Below are 24691 nucleotides of genomic sequence, written 5' to 3' on the forward strand. Positions count from 1 at the left end.
TCAGTTGTGTGCTTTATTTTAAAATCTGTATAAATATGAAATGACAGAGGTGTCTGTTTTTTAAACACTGCATTTGATTGCATGATATTACACAGTATGTCACAATATTTCAGCTTGTAATTGTGTCCTTTAGCTGTTGGTACATAATTCTATAACTTTTAGGATACAGTTAATCTGGAAGCTGCATCAGCCACCCTTTAGTGGAACCCAGGAGTGCTTACAAGTTTGGGAAACATTCGGCCATACTAGCTGAAGTCTATGGATTGTTTTTTGAGTATTCTGAAACAGTAAAAGAACAAGGGAGGAGGAAGAACACTTCTAGAGAGAGAAAAAAACATTCAAATTAATACAATGATAAAAATATTTTCACTTGCTAAGATTTCCCATTTCTTTAGTAATGGAAAGGAAATGCTCAGACCCTAGAAGGATTGAAAGTAAAGTTATATTGTGAATTTGTATTTAATAACATTGCTGAATTTCCAGATTTTCTTTTCACACCCACAAAAGAAATGCTGGGATACAAATCCCACAACTACAGTTATTTCAAGTTTAAGCTTTGGACTCAGTGTGTTTATATACAGAAATTATTCAGTAGTACTAGATGATTCTAAAATTTACATTTTAGCCATGGAACAGCGATTGCCAAGGTCTGTTAACCATATTCAGTAATACTTCCAGGTTTTGGGTTTTTTTTTTTTTTTTTTTGGTCATTCTGTTACTTTTCTATAACGCAAGGTCAAGCGAAAAATTATGTGGGCCCCTTTTTCTAACAACCATACATTTCTTAATTCATATAAATGCAGACAAATATGACAGCCTGGAATCCTTTATTTGATGGCTTCTAGGGCTCTATTCTTACGGATTCAACATCTGTATTGCTGTTCAAGCTATAGTGAAGGGGACTTATACATTCTTTTAGGGGTCTCTCCCAATGGATGTTTTCGAACTTGGTTTAGGTCCTGTGACTCAAGGTTTTTTGTTTCTGTTTTTGTTTTTATATTCTGTGAGTTAGTGATGCTCTCTGCAGAAACGAAGATTTTCATGTAGAAGATGAAATGTCATCTCGGTGTAACACCTGTGGGGAGATAGCACTTGCCTCCAATAGGGCAGGCAGGGGCTGGCATCTGGAGCCATGCCTTAGTATAAGGAATTTTAGTTTTCTCACCCCTCACTCTTTACTCTTGATTATTTTTTATTCTAAGAAATGACTCTTCCATTTTATAAAGTAAAACCATTGCCCACCATGGTGGTTTTGAATAGCCTTTAGCCCTTCATCAATTTTCTAATTCTAAAAATATTTAAATTTTATAAAATACAACAATTGCCTCCCCCAGCCTAGTTTTGAATATAGACTATCAGCACCCTCATCCCTTCACAAGACTGCCTATTCAAGTATGAAGCATAAATGAGAATATGCTATAGTGAAGTGCTTTTTTGTTTTTGTTTGTTTGTTTGTTTGTTTTTAAATCTCTTATGGGCTGTGTGTGGTGGCTTACATCTGTAATTCCAGAACTTTGGGAGGCTGAGGCAGGTGGATCATCTTGAGGCCAGGAGCTTGAGGCTAGCCTAGGAAACATAGGGACACTCCCATCTCTACAAGAAATTAGAAAAGAAATTAGCCAGGCATGGGGATGTGTGCGTATAGTCCTAGTTACTCAGGAGACTGAGGCAAGATGATTGCTTAAGCCTAAGAGTTCGAGGCTACATGACTGCACCACTGCACCCCAGCCTGGTCAACAGAGTGAAATTCTGTCTCTCAAATAAAATAAAATGGGGGGGGGGGCGGTTCCAAGATGGCCAAATAGGAACAGCTCCAGTCTATAGCTCCCAACATGAGTGATGGAGAAGACAGGTGATTTCTGCATTTCCAACTGAAGTACCGGGTTCATCTCACTGAGGCTTGTCGGACAGTGGGTGCAGGACAGTGGGTGCAGGACAGTGGGTGCAGCCCACTGAGCATGAGCCAAAGCAGGGCGAGGCATCACCTCTCCCAGGAAGTGCAAGGAGTCAGGGAATTCCCTTTCCTAGCCAAGGGAAGCTGTGACAGACGGCACCTGCAAAATAGGGTCATTCCCACCCTAATACTGCGCTTTTCCAATGGTCTTAGCAAATGGCACACCAGGAGATTATATCCCGCACCTGGCTCAGAGGGTCCTACGCCCATGGAGCCTCACTCATTGCTAGCACAGCAGTCTGAGATTGAACTGCAAGGCGGCAGCAAGGCTGGGGAGGGGCGCCCACCATTGCTGAGGCTTGAGTAGCTAAACAAAGCGGCCCAGAAGCTTGAACTGGGTGGAGCCCACCGCAACTCAAGGAGGCCTGCCTGTCTCTGTAGACTCCACCTCTGGGGGCAGGGCATAGCCAAACAAAAGGCAGCAGAAACCTCTGCAGACTTAAATGTCCCTGTCTGACAGCTTTGAAGAAACTAGTGATTCTCCCAGCATGGAGTTTGAGATCTGGGAACAGACAGACTGCCTCCTCAAGTGGGTCCCTGACCCCTGAGTAGCCTAACTGGAAGGCACCCCTCAGTAGGGGCAGACTGACACCTCACATGGCCGGGTATGTCTCTAAGACGAAGCTTCCAGAGGAACGATCAGGCAGCAACATTTGCTGTTCAGCAATATTCGCTGTTCTGCAGCCTCTGCTGCTGATACCCAGGCAAACAGGGTCTGGAGAGGACCTCCAGCAAACTCCAACAGACCTGCAGCTGAGGGTCCTGACTGTTAGAAGGAAAACTAACAGACAGAAAGGACATCCACACCAAAACCCCATGTGTACATCACCACCATCAAAGACCAAAGGTAGATAAAACCACAAAGATGGGAAAAAAAAACAGCAGAATAGCTGAAAATTTGAAAAATCAGAGCGCCTCTCCCCCTCCAAAGGAACACAGTTCCTCGCCAGCAACAGAACAAAGCTGGACGGAGAATGACTTTGACAAGTTGAGAGAAGAAGGCTTCAGATGGTCAAACTTCTCTGAGCTAAAAGAGGAAGTTCCAACCCATCGCAAAGAGGCTAAAAACCTTGAATAAAGATTAGACAAATGGCTAACTAGAATAACCAGTGTAGAGAAGTCCTTAAATGACCTGATGGAGCTGAAAACCATGGCATGAGAAGTACGTGACAATCAACTGGAAGAAAGGGTATCAATGATTGAAGATCAAATGAATGAAATGAAGCGAGAAGAGAAGTTTAGAGAAAAAAGAGTAAAAAGAAATGAACAAAGCCTCCAAGAAATATGGGACTATGTGAAAAGACCAAATCTACATTTGATTGGTGTACCTGAAAGTGACGGGGGATGGGAACCAAGTTGGAAAACACTCTACAGGATATTATCCAGGAGAACTTCCCAAACCTAGCAAGATACCCCCAACATTCAAATCCAGGAAATACAGAGAATGCCACAAAGATACTCCTCGAGAAGAGCAACTCCAAGACACATAATTGTCAGATTCACCAAAGTTGAAATGAAGGAAAAAATGTTAAGGGCAGCCAGAGAGAAAGGTCAGGTTACCCACAAAGGGAAGCCCATCAGATTAACAGCGGCTCTCTTGGCAGAAACTCTACTTCCCAGAAGAGAGTGGGGGCCAATATTCAACATTGTTAAAGAAAAGAATTTTCAACCCAGAATTTCATATCCAGCCAAACTAAGTTTCATAAGTGAAGGAGAAATAAAACCCTTTACAGACAAGAAAATGTTGAGAGATTTTGTCACCACCAGGCCTGCCCTACAAGAGCTCCTGAAGGAAGCACTAAACATGGAAAGGAACAACTGGTACCAGCCACTGCAAAAACATGCCAAATGGTAAAGACCATCGTTGCTAGGAGGAAACTACATCAACTAACGGGCAAAATAACCAGCTAACATCATAATGACAGGATCAAATTCACACATAACAATATTAACCTTAAATGTAAATGGGCTAAATGCTCCAATTAAAAGACACAGACTGGCAAACTGGATAAAGAGTCAAGGCCCATTAGTGTGCTGTATTCAGGAGATCCATCTCACATGCAGAGAGACACATAGGCTCAAAATGAAGGGATGGAGGAAGATCTACCAAGCAAATGGAAAACAAAAAAAGACAGCAGTTTCATCCTAGTCTCTGATTAAACAGACTTTAAACCAACAAAGATCAAAAGAGACAAAGAAGGCCATTACTTAATGGTAAAGGGATCAATTCAACAAGAAGTGCTAACTATCCTAAATATATATGCACCCAATACAGGAGCACCCAGATTCATAAAGCAAGTCCTTAGAGACCTGCAAAGAGACTTAGACTCCCACACAATAATAATGGGAGACTTTAACACCCCACTGTCAACATTAGACAGATCAATGAAACAGAAAGTTAACAAGGATATCCAGGAATTGAACTCAACTCTGTACCAAGCAGACCTAATAGACATCTACAGAACTCTCCACTCCAAATCAACAGAATATACATTATTCTCAGCACCACATCACACTTATTCCAAAACTGACCACATAGTTGGAAGTAAAGCATGCCTCAGCAAATGTAAAAGAACAGAAATTATAACAAACTGTCCCTCAGACAACAGTGCAATCAAACTAGAACTCAGGATTAAGAAACTCACTCAAAACCACTCAACTACATGGAAACTGAACAACCTGCTCCTGAATGACTACTGGGTACATAACGAAATGAAGGCAGAAATAAAGATGTTCTTTGAAACCAATGAGAACAAAGACACAACATACCAGAATCTCTGGTACATATTTAAAGCAGTAGAGGGAAATTTTATAGCATTAAATGCCCACAGGAGAAAGCAGGAAAGATCTAAAATTGACACCCTAACATCACAATTAAAAGAACTAGAGAAGCAAGAGCAAACACTAGCAGAAGGCAAGAAATAACTAAGATCAGAGCAGAACTGAAGGAGATAGAGACACAAAAAACCCTTCAAAAAATCAGTGAATCCAGGAGCTGGTTTTTTGAAAAGATCAACAAAATTGATAGACCTTTAGCAAGACTAATAAAGAAGAAAAGAGAGAAGAATCAAATAGACACAATAAAATATGATAAAGGGGATATCACCACCGACCCCACAGAAATACAAACTACCATCAGAGAATACTATAAACACCTCTATGCAAATAAACTAGAAAACCTAGAAGAAATGGATAATTTCCTGGACACTTACACTCTCCCAAGACTAAACCAGGAAGAAGTTGAATCCCTGAATAGACCAATAGCAGGCTCTGAAATTGAGGCAATAATTAATAGCCTACCAACCAAAAAAAGTCCAGGACCAAATGGATTCACAGCTGAATTCTACCAGAGGTACAAGGAGGAGCTGGTACCATTCCTTCTGAAACTATTCCAGTCAATGAAAAAGAGGGAATCCTCCCTAACTCATGTTATGAGGCCAACATCATCCTGATACCAAAGTCTGGCAGAGACACAACAAAAAAAAGAGAATTTTAGACCAATATCCCTGATGAACATCAATGCAAAAATCCTCAATAAAATACTGGCAAACCGAATCCGGCAGCACATCAAAAAGCTTATCCACCATGATCAAGTGGGCTTCATCCCTGGGATGCAGGGCTGGTTCAACATATGTAAATCAATAAACATAATCCAGCATATAAACAGAACCAAAGACAAAAACCACATGATTATCTCAATAGATGCAGAAAAGGCCTTTGACAAAATTCAACAGCCCTTCATGCTAAAACCTCTCAATAAATTCGGTATTGATGGGATGTATCTCAAAATAATAAGAGCTATTTATGACAAACCCACAGCCAATATCTTACTGAATGGGCAAAAACTGGAAGCATTCCCTTGGAAAACTGGCACAAGACAGGGATGCCCTCTCTCACCACTCTATTCAACATAGTGTTGGAAGCTGTAGCCAGGGCAATCAGGCAGGAGAAAGAAATAAAGGGTATTCAATTAGGAAAAGAGGAAGTCAAATTATCCCTGTTTGCAGATGACATGATTGTATATTTAGAAAATCCCATCGTCTCAGCCCAAAATGTCCTTAAGCTGATAAGCAACTTCAGCAAAGTCTCAGGACATAAAATCAATGTGTAAAAATCACAAGCATTCTTATACACTAATAACAGACAAACAGAGAGCCAAATCATGAGTGAACTCCCATTCACAATTGCTTCAAAGAGAATAAAATACCTAGGAATCCAACTTACAAGGGATGTGAAGGACCTCTTCAAGGAGAACTACAAACCACTGCTCAACGAAATAAAAGAGGACACAAACAAATGGAAGAACATTCCATGCCCATGGATAGGAAGAATCAATATTGTGAAAATGGCCATGCTGCCCAAGGTAATTTATAGATTCACTGCCATCAAGCTACCAATTACTTTCTTCACAGAATTGGAAAAAAACTACTTTAAAGTTCATATGGAACCAAAAAAGATCCCCCCTTGCCAAGTTAATCCTAAGCAAAAAGAACAAAGCTGGAGGCATCATGATACCTGGCTTCAAACTACACTACAAGGCTACAGTAGCCAAAACAGCATGGTACTGGTACCAAAACAGAGATATAGACCAATGGAACAGAACAGAGCCCTCAGAAATAATACCACACATCTACAACCATCTGATCTTTGACAAAACTGACAAAAACAAGAAATGGGGAAAGGATTCCCTACTTAATAAATGGTGCTGGGAAAATTGGCTAGCCATATGTAGAAAGCTGAAACTGGATCCCTTCCTTATACCTTATACAAAAATTAATTCAAGATGGATTAAAGACTTAAACGTTAGACCTAAAACCATAAAAATCCTAGAAGAAAACCTAGGCAATACCATTCAGTACATAGGCATGGGCAAGGACTTCATGTCTAAAACACCTAAGTCAACGGCAACAAAAGCCAAAATTTGACAAATGGGATCTAATTAAACTAAAGAGCTTCTGCACAGCAAAAGAAACTACCATCAGAGTGAATAGGCAACGTACAGAATGGGAGAAAATTTTTGCAATCTACTCATCTGACAAAGGGCTAATATCCAGAACCTACAAAGAACTCAAACAAATTTACAAGAAAAAAACAAACAACCCCATCAAAAAGTGGGCAGAGGATATGAACATACACTTCTCAAAAGGAGACATTTATGTAGCCCACAGACACATGAAAAAAATGCTCATCATCACTGGTCATCAGAGAAATGCAAATCAAAACCACAATGAGATACCATCTCACACCAGTTAGAATGGTGATCATTCAAAAGTCAGGAAACAACAGGTGCTGGAGAGGATGTGGAGAAATAGAAACACTTTTACATGTTGGTGGGACTGTAAACTAGTTTAACCATTGTGGAAGACAGTGTAGCAATCTATTGGATCTAGAAGTAGAAATACCATTCTACTGGATCTAGAAGTAGAAATACCATTTGACCCAGCCATCCCATTGCTGGGTATATACCTAAAGGATTCTAAATCATGCTGCTATAAAGACACATGCACACATATGTTTATTGAGGCACTATTCACAACAGCAAAGACTTGGAACAAACCCAAATATCCATGAATGATAGACTGGATTAAGAAAATGTGGCACATATACACCATGGAATACTATGCAGCCATAAAAAAGGATGAGTTCATGTCCTTTGTAGGGACATGGATGAAGCTAGAAACCATCATTCTCAGCAAACTATCACAAGGACAAAAAACCAAACACTGCATGTTCTGACTCATAGGTGGGAATTGAAGAATGAGAACACTTGGACACAGGAAGGGGAACATCACACACCAGGGCCTGTCATGGGGTAGGGGGAGGGGGGAGGGATAGCATTAGGAGAGATACCTAATGTAAATGACGAGTTAATGGGTGCAGCACACCAACATGGCACATGTATACATATGTAACAAACCTGCACGTTGTGCACATGTACCCTAGAACTTAAAGTATAATTTTAAAAAGTTAAAAAAATAAATAAAATAAACCACTTATGTTTACGATCAAGCCCTATTGTCCTGTTGATCTATGTCAGCTGAAACATACAGCTTTTCATCCTATTTTAGATTCCAGCAAAAGCTAAATATTTTACGAACTGCAATACTAACCAATTTTGCAAAGGGGTATGGTAAAATAACCTAATTTAAGATCCAAAATCATCATCTACAGTCCATTTTAAAGTGAAAATTCTTTAAAAAGAAATCCTATTTTTATCTTTTCTCATAGAAAAAAAAAAAGGACAGAAATGGGAAGTAAAATATTTTCCCCTATCGAAAATTTTCCATGTATAGAAGGCATCCAGGTTGCCTGGTGACCTCATTGAAAGGAACAGTATTCATTCTTCTTCCACCCTTACGGGGAGGTTTTTTCAGTACCCTTTTATAGGCAGCAACTTGAGTGTTGGCCTGTCTTCAAGGGAGATGTGGACTAAGATGGAATCATTTATTATAAAATGTCCCCATAAATCTGGAATATGCACCTATCATTTTTCCATTAGGATAGAAACTTAACAAAGTATATGTTGAAAAATTAAAATAAACTCATTCACTTTCTCTTTTCCCTTAGCCTTTATTTTCCGGGCTATATAGGGAAATGTCAATGCTTCAGAGTAAAGCAAAGTGGGCAAAAATCCAAGGGATTAAATTTAGTTTCAGTGGCTGTCTTCTCACCATAAAATATTTCCAAGTTAGCTAAATTAATTGAACATGCAGTTATGAAATGGAATGCCCCAAGGAATTGGTAGCAAAGGTCTGGTGTGATATATTTACTTTTCTAACCTGAGTTTTTCATCTGCATTACAGGTTTGGCTTCTAAAAAAGGAAGTCAGCCTGGATTGCTGACCCTTCTTCCATTTGTTGGAGAGTTCTCTCTGATGAGAGAATGTTCATGCAGAAATTATCCTGTGTATATTTACACACACACACAAACTCTAGACATTCCCCACCACCGTGTGTGTGTGTGTGTGTGTGTGTGTGTGTGTGTGTGTGTGAGAGAGAGAGAGAGAGAGAGAGAGAGAGAGAGAGAGAGAGATCTGATTTCAGTTTCCATGGAAATGGGCTAAATAAGGACTTTAGCAGACAGCAGTGAGTGCTACTTCTCCTTTAGCTGTTCCCAGCTGCTGGGTTCCAGCTCAGTACTATTGAAACAAAATCTGAAATCATCCCAGTTCTTTACATTATGATATTGTAATTTGGTACCTGTAACATATAATTTTAGATTCAAACTTTCTTTTGTGACAGTGATAATCATTCATCCATTTATTTAGTCCTGTGAAATGAACTAAAAAAGAATACTCACCCAGCAACTCCCGACAATTGTTTTGACACCCCGTGTATATATACTGCTTTGTTACCTTCCTCCTAGGTTTTTCTCCTTTCTTTCCATACAGGTGATGACCTATAACTAATACACCCAACATTTCCTCTCCCCCAACCCTAAATACCCAGGGAAAACCAGAATTCTACAGAAAGAAGAGGCCAAGCTTATATTTTTTCTTAGGCTTCTGCTGACTTCCCGTAAGCCCAGGCAGGCAGGCATATAGGGTGCTTCCCACTACAATTTTATTTCCGCATTTGTGATTATATATTAAACTAAGGCCAGGAACTGGTTTTTCTTTTCTTTCTTCAGAGACAGAGGTGTAACATTGTGACTGTTAAGCCAAAGAAGGCACCATATACAAGGTTTTATAAAAAGACACCTGCTGCTAAACAAACAAACAAGCAAGTAAACAAACAAAAAAACCCCAAACTTCTGCCTGTAGGATATTGAGTCATATACACTTTTTTTTGATTGCTCATCTGGTACAAACAAAACAAAACATAAACAACAAAAAAGAACACATACTAATTACTCTTAAGAGAAATGAAATACCTGGACATAAAAAAAGAAAGAAACGACCAGGCGCGGTGGCTCACACCTGTAATCCCAGCACTTTGGGAGGCCGAGGCGGGTGGATCACTTGAGGTCAGGAGTTTGAGAGCAGCCTGGCCAACATGGTGAAACCCTGTCTCTACTAAAAACACAAAATTAGCTGGGCGTTGTGCACATCTGTAAATCCAGCTACCTGGGAGGCTGAGGCATGAGAATCGCTTGAACCCGGGAGACAGAGGTTGTGGTGAGCCGAGATCATGCCATTACACTCCAGCCTGGGTGATAGAGTGAGACTCCATCTCAAAAAAAAAAAAAAAAAACAACAAAAAAAAACTAGAGATATTCCCCTGGCCCACTGACATTTCACTCTTTGTTGTGTGTCTAGTAGAGGATTAGAAATATACCCGAAAAAGTGAAAGCAAAAAAAGAAAGATGTGAGGTGATAGATATGTTAATTAACTTGATTTAATCATTCCACAATGCATACATATATCAAAACATCACATTGTATCCCATAAATATATACAATTTTTATGTCAATTAAAAATAAATGAATAAAAAAGAAAAGGTGAAAGCAATACATTTGAAATCTCCTTTACATTTGAAATTTGATATCAAGATTGAAAACAGGATGCTTCAATGGAAGATGGGATTTTAATATGAAAAGATAGTCAACTAAGGACTCAATGTATTTGGCATGAGCCATTTCCCAGGTTTAGTGTGCTAAGTGACTTGGGGGCTTCTACATTGTATAAACTCCATGTGCAAGCATGAAAGATCGCCCTATGGTGAAAGCTGGTCAGATGGAGAGGAACCGTGGAATTGCCAATCATCAGTGGGATGGTTTTCCCTGCTGATTTTGTTTCTGTGTAGGTGTGGGATGATGTAAATACATATTTTAGGCATTAGAGGAACTCAAGTAGTACAAAATACAGGATTTTTTTTTTTCCTGAAAGAGTTGGCCATTTTTTATTAGATTGATTTTTTAAACTATCTTTAAAAGGGAAAAATACTGTACACATTTGCCTCAAATGTAACAAGTTTAGTCTTATTTTTCTAGATATTAAGAAATGCAGGGGTCTGGGGTGGCATACACAGCCTCTTCAGATAAAACATTTCTGTTTATATCCATGAACCATTGCCCTGTAGATACTGCAAATAAGCAGTATAAACATCTAGGTTTGTTAATGTTCAGGAGGGCCTTGCTATGATGATGTAGAGGGGCACTAAAAAGGATTTGTGTGTCTCCTGACTTTAGGTAAAAATTATAGTTTATTAATGCCCCTTGTTGCAAAGTATTACAGCTCTTTGCGGGAAATTGCTCTGGGTACATTTTTGATTAAATTCCACCTGAGCACATGCTGCCTGTCATGGAGAAAAGTGATGTGACTCACACTTTGTAAAGCTCTAGGTTTGACTATTATTTTTTTCTAGTAGGGTTTTATGCTTATCTGTCTCAAAACTGACCAAGCTGAACTCATTATTTGCTCTAGCATTTGGATACTTTTTCCTAGTTTGAAAATAGTTTATTATGACCAGAATCACCCACTTGCCTAGTGTGAAGAAACCCAACTAAAATACCGGGAAACACAACGTAACTATGGGGTCTTTTTGGAGGAATAGGTGATAAGATTTCCGAATACTGAATTAGTGCTTACTTTGATTGACAAGCTGTGGTCTTAGATCTATTGCCATGGAAGCAACTTAAAAATTTATTGTGATTTAGCCCAAAACTTTGCAAAATAAGATGCAATTTCAGGAACTTCTTTCACTAGCAATGACAATAGGAGAGGGGCCATGTTTAAATGTTTAAACTATTTTATGTCTAGGGTGAGGATCTTTTCCAACATTACTAAATATTCAACATAGCTTCTCTTTTTTGTTTTCTCACCTACTACAATTGGACTGTTAAAGGAACACTGAACAGTTATGACTATTTTGTCATTAATAATTATTGGCAGAGGTTATTTTTGTTGTTAAAAATACTAAGAGCATTGGCTATGTAGACATACTTTTTACAATTTTGAAACATTTGCACATTTAGAGGAGTGAGAGAAGTTTGATCAAGAAATTACTAAAAGCAAGCTGAAATTTCTTTTGTTTGGGCCTAGCATTCAATAATTCAGTAATTTTGCTCATGGGTTCTAAGCTGGAGTGTAAAGCACAACAAATAGTGGGTGGTTGTATTATGGGATCATAAACAATAGGAAGAGAACTTGAGTGTATTCTAAGTTGCTGAAGAGGAATTACAGGTCAATAATTCAAAAGAAAATATGGGGTCCCTTTATTTAGAAAAGCATAGATTCAGGCTCTGTGTCTTTACCTTATAGACAATCCAGAACAATTTACATTATCCTCAGCTCATATATTCAGTCATTCCTCACAGATGTGATTGTTTTCAGCTTCCCAATAATTACGTTTTCCCCGTTATACCGTATGCCAAGATTTTGTTGGGGAACTGCACTAGGGTTCCTCTTAATGTCCACTCCCAACTACTGTATGTGTGTGTGTGTGTGTGTGTGTGTGTGTGTGTGTGTGAGAGAGAGAGAGAGAGAGAGAGAGAGAGAGAGAGAGAGAGAGTTTGGTATAAGCTTCTAAGCTTCTAGTCTTGGATAGTTCTTCTGTTGCTTGTGTGACTTTTCTCCTAAATGGATGTTGCCTATCACCAGGCCTCTGTGCATGGCACTTCCTTTCCTTGAGGTGGATGAAATGCACTGGTTTTCCCATCAAACTGATGCTAGGGATAAATGGAAACTGCCCACTTCTTCCTAAGACAAGGAGTTGGCAAGATGAAGGGACCACCCCATATGTCCTTCCTCACCACTTCTTTCCCCCTTCGCTGGATCACCAAGCAAATATTCTAAATAAATTTCCGCAATTCCATACCTTGGGAGAGATCTCTGTGGTTTTGGGTCTATGCTATTCTTCTTGCTTATAACTTAGAAAATTCCAACAAATGCAGTTTTCCCACTATGAAACAGTTAGCAATTTTTAAATTGCAAGGCACATTCACTTTTCCAGGTTTCTTTTCTTTAAAGCATACTGTTTGGCTGCTCTTAGCTGTGCTCATGCACAAGAAACATATAGAAGGGGAAGATAACATTTTTTCAATGGTATCCTGCAGACGTCTGAAGCCTTCGGCCTGCCAAACCTTACAGAACTATAGGGCTGGGCTTGCCAAGGCTTTTTAATGTGCCTCAAATGTGTCAGGCATATTGTAAAAGGTGGTGTGCATGTGTATGTGTGCATGCACATCTGTGATGTGTGTATGTAAACATGTGCATGTGTCTAGGTATATGTTTCTATGTTATAGTTGTACACACATATATGCATGTGTACATATGTGTGTCAATATGTATGTGTGTGTGTGAAGCAGAGCCAGTGGGTCATTACCAGTTTGCCCAGTCATCCACAGTCCTGGGAGGCATCATGGCAATTGCCTTGATGATTCTGGATCAGTGGGCAAAGGCAATTTTGACAGGGTGGTAATTTAAAAATAAATATCTGAAAGGCTGAGCTAAACATGTTCAAGATTCATCCTAGAAAATTAAGGAAATTGTTTTGTCAGAGAACGTTATTAGTTTTCCCAAGCATGAGCCTGGAATGAGTAATGGAAATGGGCTGGGTCTTTGCCATTTGGCAGGAATTAGACAATGCACTTTGTGGATCCCAGTGAACAAAGCCCTCAAACTTCACATCAGATGTTACAAAGTTGAACTAATATTCCTCCATTTCAACAGAAGGCTTTCCTTATCATGGCTGGGCAGAAGATGATGGAAGGGGCACTGATCAGCCATTGGTGTCTCCTTTGTGCTTCATGCAAGGCCAAGTAGTGATTCACCCAGCCTTTCCCATAGGTCAACCCAGGTGAATTCCATTGTGCCTGAAGTTATAGCAGTAGCCACAGAGCCAACAAGTGCAGTATAGTCATTTATTTTCCAACTTCCTCCAGAAACCTATATTTTATCTAGCTTCTGACTTGGAGTCAAGAGAACTGGGCTTCTGCATATTTGTGTATAAAACACACCTGTCCTTTTTTTTTTTTTTCCTTTTTGAGATGGATTCTCACTCTGTCACCAGGCTGCAGTGCAGTGGCGAAATCTCGGCTCACTGCAACCTCTACCTCGTGGGTTCAAGTGATTCTCCTGCCTCAGCCTCCTGAGTAGCTGGGACTACAGGCACGTGCCACCACGCCCAGCTAATTTTTTTGTATTTTTTAGTAGAGGCGGGGCTTCACCATGCTGGCCAGGATGGTCTCAATCTCTTGACCTCATGATCTGCCTGCCTCGGCTCCCAAAGTGCTGGGATTACCGGCATGAGCCACCGTGCCTGGCCACACCTGTCCTTAAATGCACCCATCTGTCCATGGCCATGGTTGCTTCTTTGCCCACTATGAATATTATCAAAATGAATGAGATTTATTCTCTCCATGCTTGTTTGAGAGTAGGGTACTGCACATGTGTGAAAGCATGCCTAGTGTAGACATCTCAGAGTAGGGCTCATTTGGGAGCAGCCCTTCCAAGGATGTGGTATGCAGTTGCAAAGCAGCATATAACTATATATAACCTGGAAATAGGCTGCTCTTCCCTGGTTCTTTCACAGGGCACATTTCTATATGTTGGCTTTGTTGGCTGCTGCCTTTATGTGTGTATGTGTGTGGGATGGTTACTGAAATTTTGAGGCTATATATATTTTGTTGCAACAGTGAGAATGTGGTAGCAACCTGGTGTTCCTCTTGCCAACAAGAGCACAGTACAGAGGGCTCCTTTCCTGGTCCTGCTGTGGAGGGCATATTTAGCTGCTGCTAGAACATGAATTGGCACTGAAAATACATTTGCAGAATAAATGAATGAATGAAAGAATGAATGAAGAATAAATGAACAGAAGTAGGCACTTGGCTTGGGATGAAGAAACCACTATTTTGAAGCATTTTTGGATCCTTAGAGAAAAGATAGTTCAAAAGTTCTTGATTGCTCATTAGCCAAAATGAGGACACCAGGGTCACATTCCCAATGAGGTCTTTATTAATTTAGGACAGTTGTTCTTCACCCTTTTTGGGTTATAGACCTCTTTTGGAATCTGATGACAACTGTGAGCCCTCTTTAGGAAAATGCACATGTTGAATATATACACACATTTTTGCATATAATTTGATTTTAGGGAGCTCAGAGACCCCTCCCATGAACTCATTTGGCCCCCAGGTTAAGACCCCAATAATTTGGATGAATAGAATCTGGCAGTAAAGTGGCAGAATGGAGAAAGAATTGAGGCTAAGAACTAGATTTCAATTATATTCTCATATCTGTTTCTAATTAGCTCTGTGAATATAATTTCATTACTCCAGGGTTCAGTTTTCTCATGTGAAAAACAAAGGGGTAGGCTTAATTCTAACCAAAGATTCATCTGGTGTCAGCATTCTGGAAGGAGAAGCTGCTGGCATATTCCACAGGAACATCACTTCTTCCACCAAGGTTTCTCTGCTGGTTTCCTCCTTGGTACACATTGCTTTCTTTGTACTTCGAAAAGAAGGCTTCTTTCCTCACCAAGTAGGCTCCTAATCAGGTGGCACTAATTTTAATGTAACTCAAAAATCTGCACAGAGGCCATAGCTCTCCGGTCGCCTCACTTCCTCTTCCTTCCACAGTGCTCTCATAGTTATCAAAGAGGACTTCAAACAAATCACCTGGACAGAAGCGGGGCGGGTTAGAAGCAAGCTGGCGGGAACATCCTGGCACTGCCTATTCAGGTGAATGGATTATAGCTCATCCACTTTCCTCTTTGCTTTCTCCTGGACTGGCATGAAACAGAAATAAACAGTTGTAACCACCACAGGGAGGAACTCTGCAATGTGCTGGCTGCAGCCATTCTTAGTTCTTTGCCAGCGAATCCACTAACTTAATATTTTTCTTTGTATCACAGCTTTACTATGCTTTTAAAAAATAGGAACTTTATGTCTCTAAATACCTGGTGCTTTTAACACAAAATTAAAAGCAAATTACCTAAAGGGAGTGTTTACATTCCCTCAGACAAGCCAGGCACAGTTATTCAGTAATCAGTGGTGTCTCTTCCCCATCCCCAAAAGCAAGTGCCTGTATCCGTTTTTTTCAAAGATCATAGTATGATGTCGACATCCAGGACTTGCAGCCCCTTTCCAGTGGCCCCACTAAGTGGTGACCAGCTTCATTCTGAATGTCCTAAAATGATTGGTAATTAACTACCTTCTGTGGCAACTCACTGTATTTGTAGCCCTAATCTCAGGCTCAAGTGTACTTCTCAGTAGCTTTACATCCCGAGCCCTAGTGCTACTGTGCGAGAATGAAGAATTACAAATAATGTCTTGAGTCTCTTTTCTTTGCCAGGCCTTTCCAAGTGTGCTTTCCAAATGTCATCTCTCATCTCACTCAATCCCCACAATATAACTGCAATGTCACGCAAAGGTAGGCTCTACGAGCGCAGATTTTTAAAAATCTGATTTGTTGACTGTTGTGTCCCCAGTCTCTAGAACAGTATCTGGGCAATATTTGGCACTCAATAAGTATTTGCTGAATGTAAAGATATTTACTGATATTATCCCCATTTTACAGATGAGAAAACAGTCAGAGGTCAAACACTACTATAAGCTACAGGGGTACTTTAATAGGATCCAAAAGAATAAAGCCATTATGAGGAAGGTAACATTTGTGTCCAAGAGGTTCTGCCTCATGCCACACCCCCAAGACAGCTGCCCATTCCACCTTTTCTTGTGATGGACACAGCTGAACCCCGTCATTGGCACTGGAGAAAAGTGGTGTCATGGTTTCAGAATGCCACTTACGATTGGTTGATGGTTAGTTAGAATTAAAGGGTCATAAGGGTTACCAAGGGCCTCATTTGGAGCAGTATATTGTACAAAAAGCATGGCCATGGAGGATGGCATCTGATTATCACACTTCTGACTGAAAACTGAGGGAGTGAAAGTGGTAGGAAAGGCAGAAGCAAACACAAGCAAACACAAACCACAAACCAAATTAAAGCAAAACAAACATCAAAGAAACTAAAGACTCCAAAACCCAACACAAAGTAAAACTTATGAGCTGGAACAATGGAGAAACATTTCATGAGGGTTTGTCTTCGTTTTTCTCTGGAACAAACTATACTTCTTTTAACCTGAGGAGCCCTGATGCTACTTGTTGGAATGTTGCTGTAGGCTAAACAATAATGCCCTATTTCAAGTATCACTTTTTTTCTTGCAAACACCACATTCCTTGTGAATTTACATCTTCTTCTGAGTTTCACTCACTAATATCACCCTTACCTTGACTTTTAAAAATTTTCTTTATGAATGGCTAAAAAAATCCCAGTATGACAGTTTTTTAGTTGACCAGGAGAAATATTTTTGATGAATGGAATATTTTCTTTGGTAAACAAACAACAAACACCAACTCAAAACCAATCAAATAAGTTTCTTTGGTAAAGTGGACGTTAATGTCTTGGTTGGAATTAATTGAAAGGAAAAAACACCGCTTCTTCAAGTGTTTGCAGGGATCAATTTTCCCCTCTTTATAGTAATTCAAAAAGTAAAACTTGATGAAGTAAAGACTTAGATTTTATGGGGATGTGATTCTGAGTTACTTCTAAAGTGTCTTCTCCACAGTGGGGCTAAACCAATGCGGCAGAGCAATAATCAATAATCAGTATTAACAAATAAATAATAATTATCTAACAATAAATAATAAAGCTTGGCATGCATAATCTCCCAATAGAAAAATTCATTTCACAGTCAGAATTCCATAAGCCTTCATTTCAAGTGCTGAAAAGAGAAGTTGACAAGTTTGAAAATGCCCTTCATTAAAAAATACAATATCCCAGGGTATACAGAGACTCAATCAACTTGGAAAACTACTATCTGTCATAAAACAAAGTTTCACAGTAAGTCATTCTGGTTGACCAAATTGAATGATTAAATTCTCAACAAAATCCATTTAATTGGTGTGTGTGTTGTGTCAGTTTTGTGGAGTCGCTTTAAGCCGAGGTGCTCCACGTGGCTGACACTAAATCAATGACTGATTTAGAACACACTGTTCAGAAAATGATTTAGCAACATATGATTTAAGAATAAAACCAATCCCCTCTTCAGTTGTGTTTATAAATAATAGCCTAGTTGCAGGCCCCTTGGAGACAGAATTGATCGAAGATCTATTATGCAAACTTGCCCTTTTGTGAGGACTGTACTTGTCCTCAGATTAAAGCTTATTATCTTCTAGTTGAGTGCATAACACTTGTATTATCACTTAGTGTGTCTGCAGGGGAGACTGAGCAAGTGCGTAATGCATTAGCTACAATCCCCTGCACATGTATTTAGAACTGTATGGACAACAGTACATGAAATAGAAAGCATAGGTTTGCACTTGGTATGGTTACATCTGAATTATTTGGGCTTTTTTGCTGTTTTGGAAAGACAACGGCAAACCTAAACCTCAAACATTTTAATCCCAGACACTAAAAACATGTCTGCCCTGTGGCCAATAAAGTCCTGTGTTCCTTCTTTGGAAATGCATTTTGAGAGGAGTAATAGCCATCTTATGAGAAAACTGAAAATTGGCCTGCCCTGTCTTAGGTATGCTGAAATGATGAAAATCCTTTAGTGGTGTGACCTGAGTGAGTCACTTTATTCTCCTAGGTCTCAGTTTCCTCCTCTGCAGAAGATGGGTAACTTGCACAGCATGTCTGCTAAGGTTCAGAAAGGTAAGATGCTTTTGGGAAATGCTTACCACTATAGATGTCTAAATAAGCTACATCTCCAAAAGGGAAAAATACTGTAGATATTTGCTATAAATGTAACCAGGTTTTAGCTTCATTTTTATAAATTTAAAGAAATGCAGGGGCCTGGACAACGTATACAGCCTTTTTAGATCTAACCCATTTCTGTATAGATCTATGAACCATTCTTCTGTAGATACTGGAAGTCAAGAGTGTAAATATCTAGGCTTGTTAATACACAGAAGGGCCTTGCTATGATGAAGTAGAAGGACATCAAAAAAGGTGTGTGGGGAACCAGCAAGGTGAGGTGCAGCCAGTTTAGTAAGAGAATTGGACTGCCATCATTGATAGATTTGTATTAGTGAATACTTTGTCCAGTCTTTTCCATCTGTCTCCCTTTTGGCCCTTTATCTCCCTGCACTTCTACAAAGCTTCTCAGTGTCAGGACTTAGACTTACCAAAGATCTTCCCCTCTCTGTCTCTGAGCAGGTGTGTTTCATAGCAAACGCAGACTGGCACTACAAGTTGGAAGCAACAGCAAATTACTATTTCAGTGTTCGTTTTTTACCCTCAGTCATGCGTGGGCAGATGTTTCTGGGTATCCATGCAAAAAATGCATGTAGGGCCAACCACAAACAGCTGTACCAGCTGGCTATTTTGTTGTCGTTGTTAAAATGGAGACACTATATCTGGGTCCAAGTAGACACCTGCTTTTGCTCCATCATGCCAGGTATTTGGGTTTGGCTCTGTGGTTTTGGGTCCCTGGATCCTCCTGCCAAGAGCTGTAACTAATAAAGCAGACCCATTTGGTGACAAGTGACAAGCTCTTCCAAAATAGAATCACACCAGTTCTGCAGTGCTGGAGCTGTCATTGGTTTTAAGGTGTTTTAACCAAACCAAACTATACAAATGTTAAAAGCATACCAATGGGGGAATATGATAATTTCATTCTAGACAACAAAACTGCTTCACCTGGGTGAATTTAGGGGTGAAACAACTTTAGTCCATGAGTGATGGCCACTCTACCACGTATCAGTTTCCAAGGCTCTGGCTTGCTTTTGCTGGTCAGAACTTTCAGAGCATCTCCTTTGGTGTTAGGGAGCTAGGTGAGACAGCTAAAACCTCAAACCACAGACCATGGCTGGAGCTACTGCTCTACAGAAGTTCTGGAAGCCTTATTGTTTGAACAATGCTTAAAAGCTGTTTCTGCCTTGGCAGTTGACCTTTCTATCAGTGGGTTTTGTCACAATGCCAGCAACATCTGCAGTTTGGATAAGACAGGATCCTGCTTGTTAATAAGCTTTCTTCTATTTGATCTTAGTTTAAGAGACTATAGGTCTCCTAGGGTGTGTGTGTGTGTGTGTGTGTGTGTGTGTGAATTCTCATAACAACTCTTTTGTTTTAAAGACTGAAAATATGCCATGCCCATTTCTCCCCACTGTCTCTTACTTTTTTTTTTTTTTGGCAATGCCTGTTTCCTATCTTTAAAAAAGGGAACAACTTTGAATTTAATTGTTTCATTAACATAATCTCTTTGGTCTTGATAAGACCTAAGGTGAAAATATACCAAGCAGACATTATCACACTGTTGTAATTTGGTCAACCACACGGGTACTATCGATATCCACCATTTCTACACACTCAATTTCCTCCCGGTTCTCAGGATTTTTCTTCTCTTTCCTTTTTTTCTTAGAGGGTGGCAGGAAAGTCAGTATCACAGGTAAAATGGCAAAGCAGTGAAAGAAGGTGACAAATGCTATTAAAAACAAGCACCTGAACAGTGTACAGGTCAGATTTGAAGGCACAGCTGCAAGAGGAATCAGACCAACAATATAGCAGAGGTAACTCTGTAAAATAGCTACCCCATGCACTTCCAGGGCATTTTTTACCCATTTAGTTCTTGTGAAATCCTTGCCCAGAACAAATGTGGATAACAGTGGAGCACAATTGTCAATTGTGTAATTAATTCCATAAATTAAGCATAGCACAGAAATGCAGTCCAGTTCTACTTTCCATAATGTCATGAAACCTATCACTCCAAACTCCACGGACACAACTGTTAGAGTGATCCAGACGTTAATCAGTGAATCTGCCACCAGGAATGCCGAGAAGAAGAGCAGGAACAAAGCACTGATGCAGGAGTTGTGCAGGGGGGCTCCCAGAGAGGAGGCATATCGATCCATGTACACAAAGGACGGATTGAAGACGATGAACTTCACCTTGGAGGTGACAGAAAGTCTCCTCAGGGTTTCCAAGAGATCATAGAGTTCTTCTCTGTTTGTTTCCATGGTCTTGGCCACCAGAAACATTCTGGAGGCCACTACATCGACCTCATCATTGTATTTTTTAGAGAAGATGATGTCCTCTTGAAAATGTGAAAATTGAGGGGCTTTCAGAAAGGAATTCCTCAACATGTCTGTGAAATTTTTCTTAGGCAAGCCAGTGGATACATTGAGTTTCCGAAGGTAATTTAAATAGCTCTCAAACCAGGATATCCGCACAAACCCCTTGGTGTATTCTAGAACATCTTCTTGGACACTAGTGTTCCAGTATTCTATAGACTCATATATGTAAAACCCAATCACAGGACTGTAGTTGCTAAAGTACTTTTGCTGGGCAGTAGTGTACTCAATGGTCTGTGTCGCGGTTGCTACGATGTTACTAAGGTCTGACCCTTCACTGACCTGCAGATAGCCCATTAAGGCAAAGGAAATATAAATAAGGTAAAAGAGAACTACAAAAGGCTTGACATAGGTGTTGGTTATCCAGTCACAGTAATAGCGTTTGAGGAAACATACCAATAGGTGACTCTCGTAAGTGTTCGCTTCCTCGCCTTCGGTTGTGTCCTCACTGAATCTGGCTGTCAGGAGAAACCTGTACCATGCCGGCTTCTCCTGCAATGCCTCAGGCTTTGGGACTTTTCTACAGAAGATACTATGCTGGTAATTGTTTTCTATGTAGCCAGTGAACACTAGGCTGGAACCATAAAACGAGAGTACATAGAGGTAGTTGAAGAAGATTGCAATACAGGAATTGCAGCAGAAAATCCTGGCTGCCTCAATGTTTGTGAAAGGGCTGGCCCCTATGCCAAAGGTGACCAGGTACATGGCAGTGGTGAGAGAAAAGGAGAGCATGGAGTCTGCATAGACTGCTGCAGTTCTCTCTTTAACATGTTGGTCTTCTCTAGTTTTCCTCCAGGAGGATAACATTTCAAAAGTCCCATATAATCCATGACCTAAGGGGGCAGAAAAAGACCAGAGCATAAGTTTAAAGGACTAATCTCTTAAGAGGGAAATCAACTTGATGATGAGGGACTACTGGGTCAAGGCAAACGTAACCAACCCTAGTGGTGATGGGTATGTGAATGCCAATGATTTCTCCTATGGGGAGATAGACCCATGTTTTGATGAATCATAAATGTTAATAGATAATGAAAGGGCAGCTAGAGAAGCAAAGATCTTCATATTCCCTCTGGCTTAAGAAAGTTCTCTTCTTTGGAGTGTTCCACCAACCAAACTGCACTTAGATGAACTTTTGCCTATAGAAAGCTGAGTAGAGCCAGGCATGGTGGCTCATGCCTGTAATCCTAGCAACTTGGGAGACTGAGGAAGGAAGATGACTTGAGACCAGGAGTTTGATACCAGCCTGGGCAATGTAGCAAGACCCTCTCTCAAGAAAAAAAAAGAAAGAAAGAAAGAAAGAAAATGAAAGAACTTAGCCAGGAATCGTGGCTCATATCTGTAGTCTTAGCTACTCGGGAGGCTGAGGTAGGTAGATCTCTTGAGCCTGGGAATTGGAGGCTGCAGTGAGCTATGATTGTGCTACTGCACTCCAGCCTGGGTAGCAGAGCAAGACCCTGACTCTAAAAAGAATAAAAGCTGATTAAACTTGTGCATATGTCTCCTGGGGATTTTTCCCATTAATAGCTTAGGGTTATTGGTGAAGTCTGGTTGGTGGAACATTCCAGAGAAAAGAAGATGTCTGGACACTCATCATTTTGCTTTCCATTCCCACAAGTCTGGCTAGGGGTCAGTGCAGAGGAAGACAGTGGGCAGAGGGTTCTGAGTTAATGTCCCGTCACCTCATTTAAAATTGGCCAACTGGCGGGTTTTAGTGATAAATAGGCAGTGTATTTAATTTGAGTCTTGACAGGAAACTAAATCACAGCCCCCTCTTTTTTCCCTCCCCAAATATCAGGGCAGGAAGCAATAAATCTGAGAAAGAGGGAAGCAAAATAAGTAGGAGTGAAGAAGTTTCAGTGAAGAAAACACAGAAAAAATAAGATAAATATGAACTCTCCTGGTTATTGATAAAAATTAGGATTCAGGTTGAAGGTTTATGACTTGCAATTTGTCTTCAGGGATCTGTTTGACCAATTTTGGTTATTCATACATGACTTATCAAGCAGTGATATAATACGTCAGCAGTGACTCTGCTAGCTTCTCTGCACTATTTGATAGTGGCATCTGTGGGAAAGAGCCAGATCAGTAACCCCTCTGCATAACTGCTTAGTGCCTTCGCCTCCCGGTTTAGTATTTCAGCAATACTGAAATAGCAGAGGTACAGTAAATGCCCATGTTCTGACTCCATACTACTGCCTGGAACCTGATCTAGCATGACTTCTACCACCTCTCCTAGTTGGAGTCAGACATTTCCCTACTTCAGGTCCCTGTGTTTCCAGGCCACTGCAACATTGGAAAGCCCACCAAAGTGACCCATTGTGGATTTCGATAACCCCTGTCTTGGCACTGAGTATCAGCAGATTGAATTTCCTGTTTCCATGCCTTGGCATATTCAATCCCATTATTGAGGATAATAAAATCTTTACCCTGTGGTACAACAGTCTTGTTTTTAAAAAGGAATTTAAAATCTCCAGCCAAGCATAATGCTGAATAAAGTGAGTCACTGTTATCTTGTGTGTACAATAGCTAAGTGCACATCTTCCCTCATGCCCAGGCTAGTATTTATATCCTTATTGTGAAGTCCTGGCCCCAAACCTGAATGCCCATTTCACAGTAATGATTTAGGCCTATTTCCTCAGAGGAATTTGGCATTTATCTTAATTTACTAGGCATCGTTTTACAGCCACTTTTAGAAGTCAGGTCAAGACTGTCAATTTGATAACTAGCACCAAGGCCCCTATTAAAATGAAGGCACCTAAACTCCCCAGACATGAAGTAAAAAGTATACTCATTGACTGGCATCCTGTTGCTAATTATGCTTAGGTAGTTAACATCTAGTCTGGAGACGGAACATAAGTAAATCTGTTTCTAGTATATTTTCAAGATGGACCCACTGACCTTTGATTAAGTAACCATTCCCTTGACAATGAGGGTAAAAAGAGAGTATCTCTGAGGCACTGTCCCTGAAGAAGTAATATTGACTTTTTTTTTTTTTTTTTTTTTTTTTTCCTGGGGCCATGTAGAGCAAGTAAGCTTTGGTGGGCAAAGCACACTTCAGGGGGTCACTCTAAATGGGAAATAATTTTTTAATGATACTTACTTGCCAGAAACACATAAAAAATTAAAACAGGGTTTTAGTACTGAGTCATTAAATATGGCAAGAAAATAAAGCATGTAGCAGAATTAGAATTAGCCATATAATAGAACTTAAATCTGTTTTGCAGTTCTTTTAAAAATCAGTGTGATGTTTTATAATGACATTATCTGACCCTGATTCTTGGAAAATACAATAGGAATCAATTTCTTACCTTGCTGTTGAATAATCTTAGAAGCTAATTGAGAAAAGGAATTTGAATTAACAGAGATATTAGGTGACAAGACTGAGGCTCCAGGGCCCAGAATGAAAGTAATCAAAATCAAGGAAAGGTGGAAGTAGGCTGTTGGCTTCTCTCTTGAGTTCTGTTGCTGCATTTTAAATGCCTTGTCCTTCTATAGTTTGATCTTTTATACTGAGTCCTGGCTCTTTTTGCATATGTTCTTGGTTTGGGGGCAGCTCCAAAGAGAATTCTAATTTTATTCTTGGGGTTTTGGAAACAATGCCTTTCCTTAGTTCTTCTTGCTACAGGTGTGTACATGCAGCCACTCACAGAAATCAGAAGAGGCCCTGAGAAAGAATTTGTTCTAACTGATCACTCAGCATTTATTGCTAGTTATCCCTGGCTTT

The 24691-nt window shown here is 40.0% G+C and overlaps 1 protein-coding gene across 1 annotated transcript in view; it reads right to left on the reverse strand.

Annotated features, from left to right (window-relative positions):
* Positions 1–16442: 16442 nt before the first annotated feature.
* The window catches only part of LOC105478227 (patched domain containing 1), a 65018-nt gene continuing 56769 nt past the window's right edge, over positions 16443–24691 (reverse strand). Inside the window, exon 3 of the mRNA XM_011735352.3 lies at positions 16443–21800. Within this exon, the coding sequence (XP_011733654.1) occupies positions 20146–21800 (1655 nt within the window). The 3' untranslated portion in view covers positions 16443–20145. The remainder of the gene's footprint in view (positions 21801–24691) is intronic.

Source organism: Macaca nemestrina, chromosome X, assembly GCF_043159975.1.
Source record: "Macaca nemestrina isolate mMacNem1 chromosome X, mMacNem.hap1, whole genome shotgun sequence".
Lineage (NCBI taxonomy): Eukaryota > Metazoa > Chordata > Mammalia > Primates > Cercopithecidae > Macaca > Macaca nemestrina.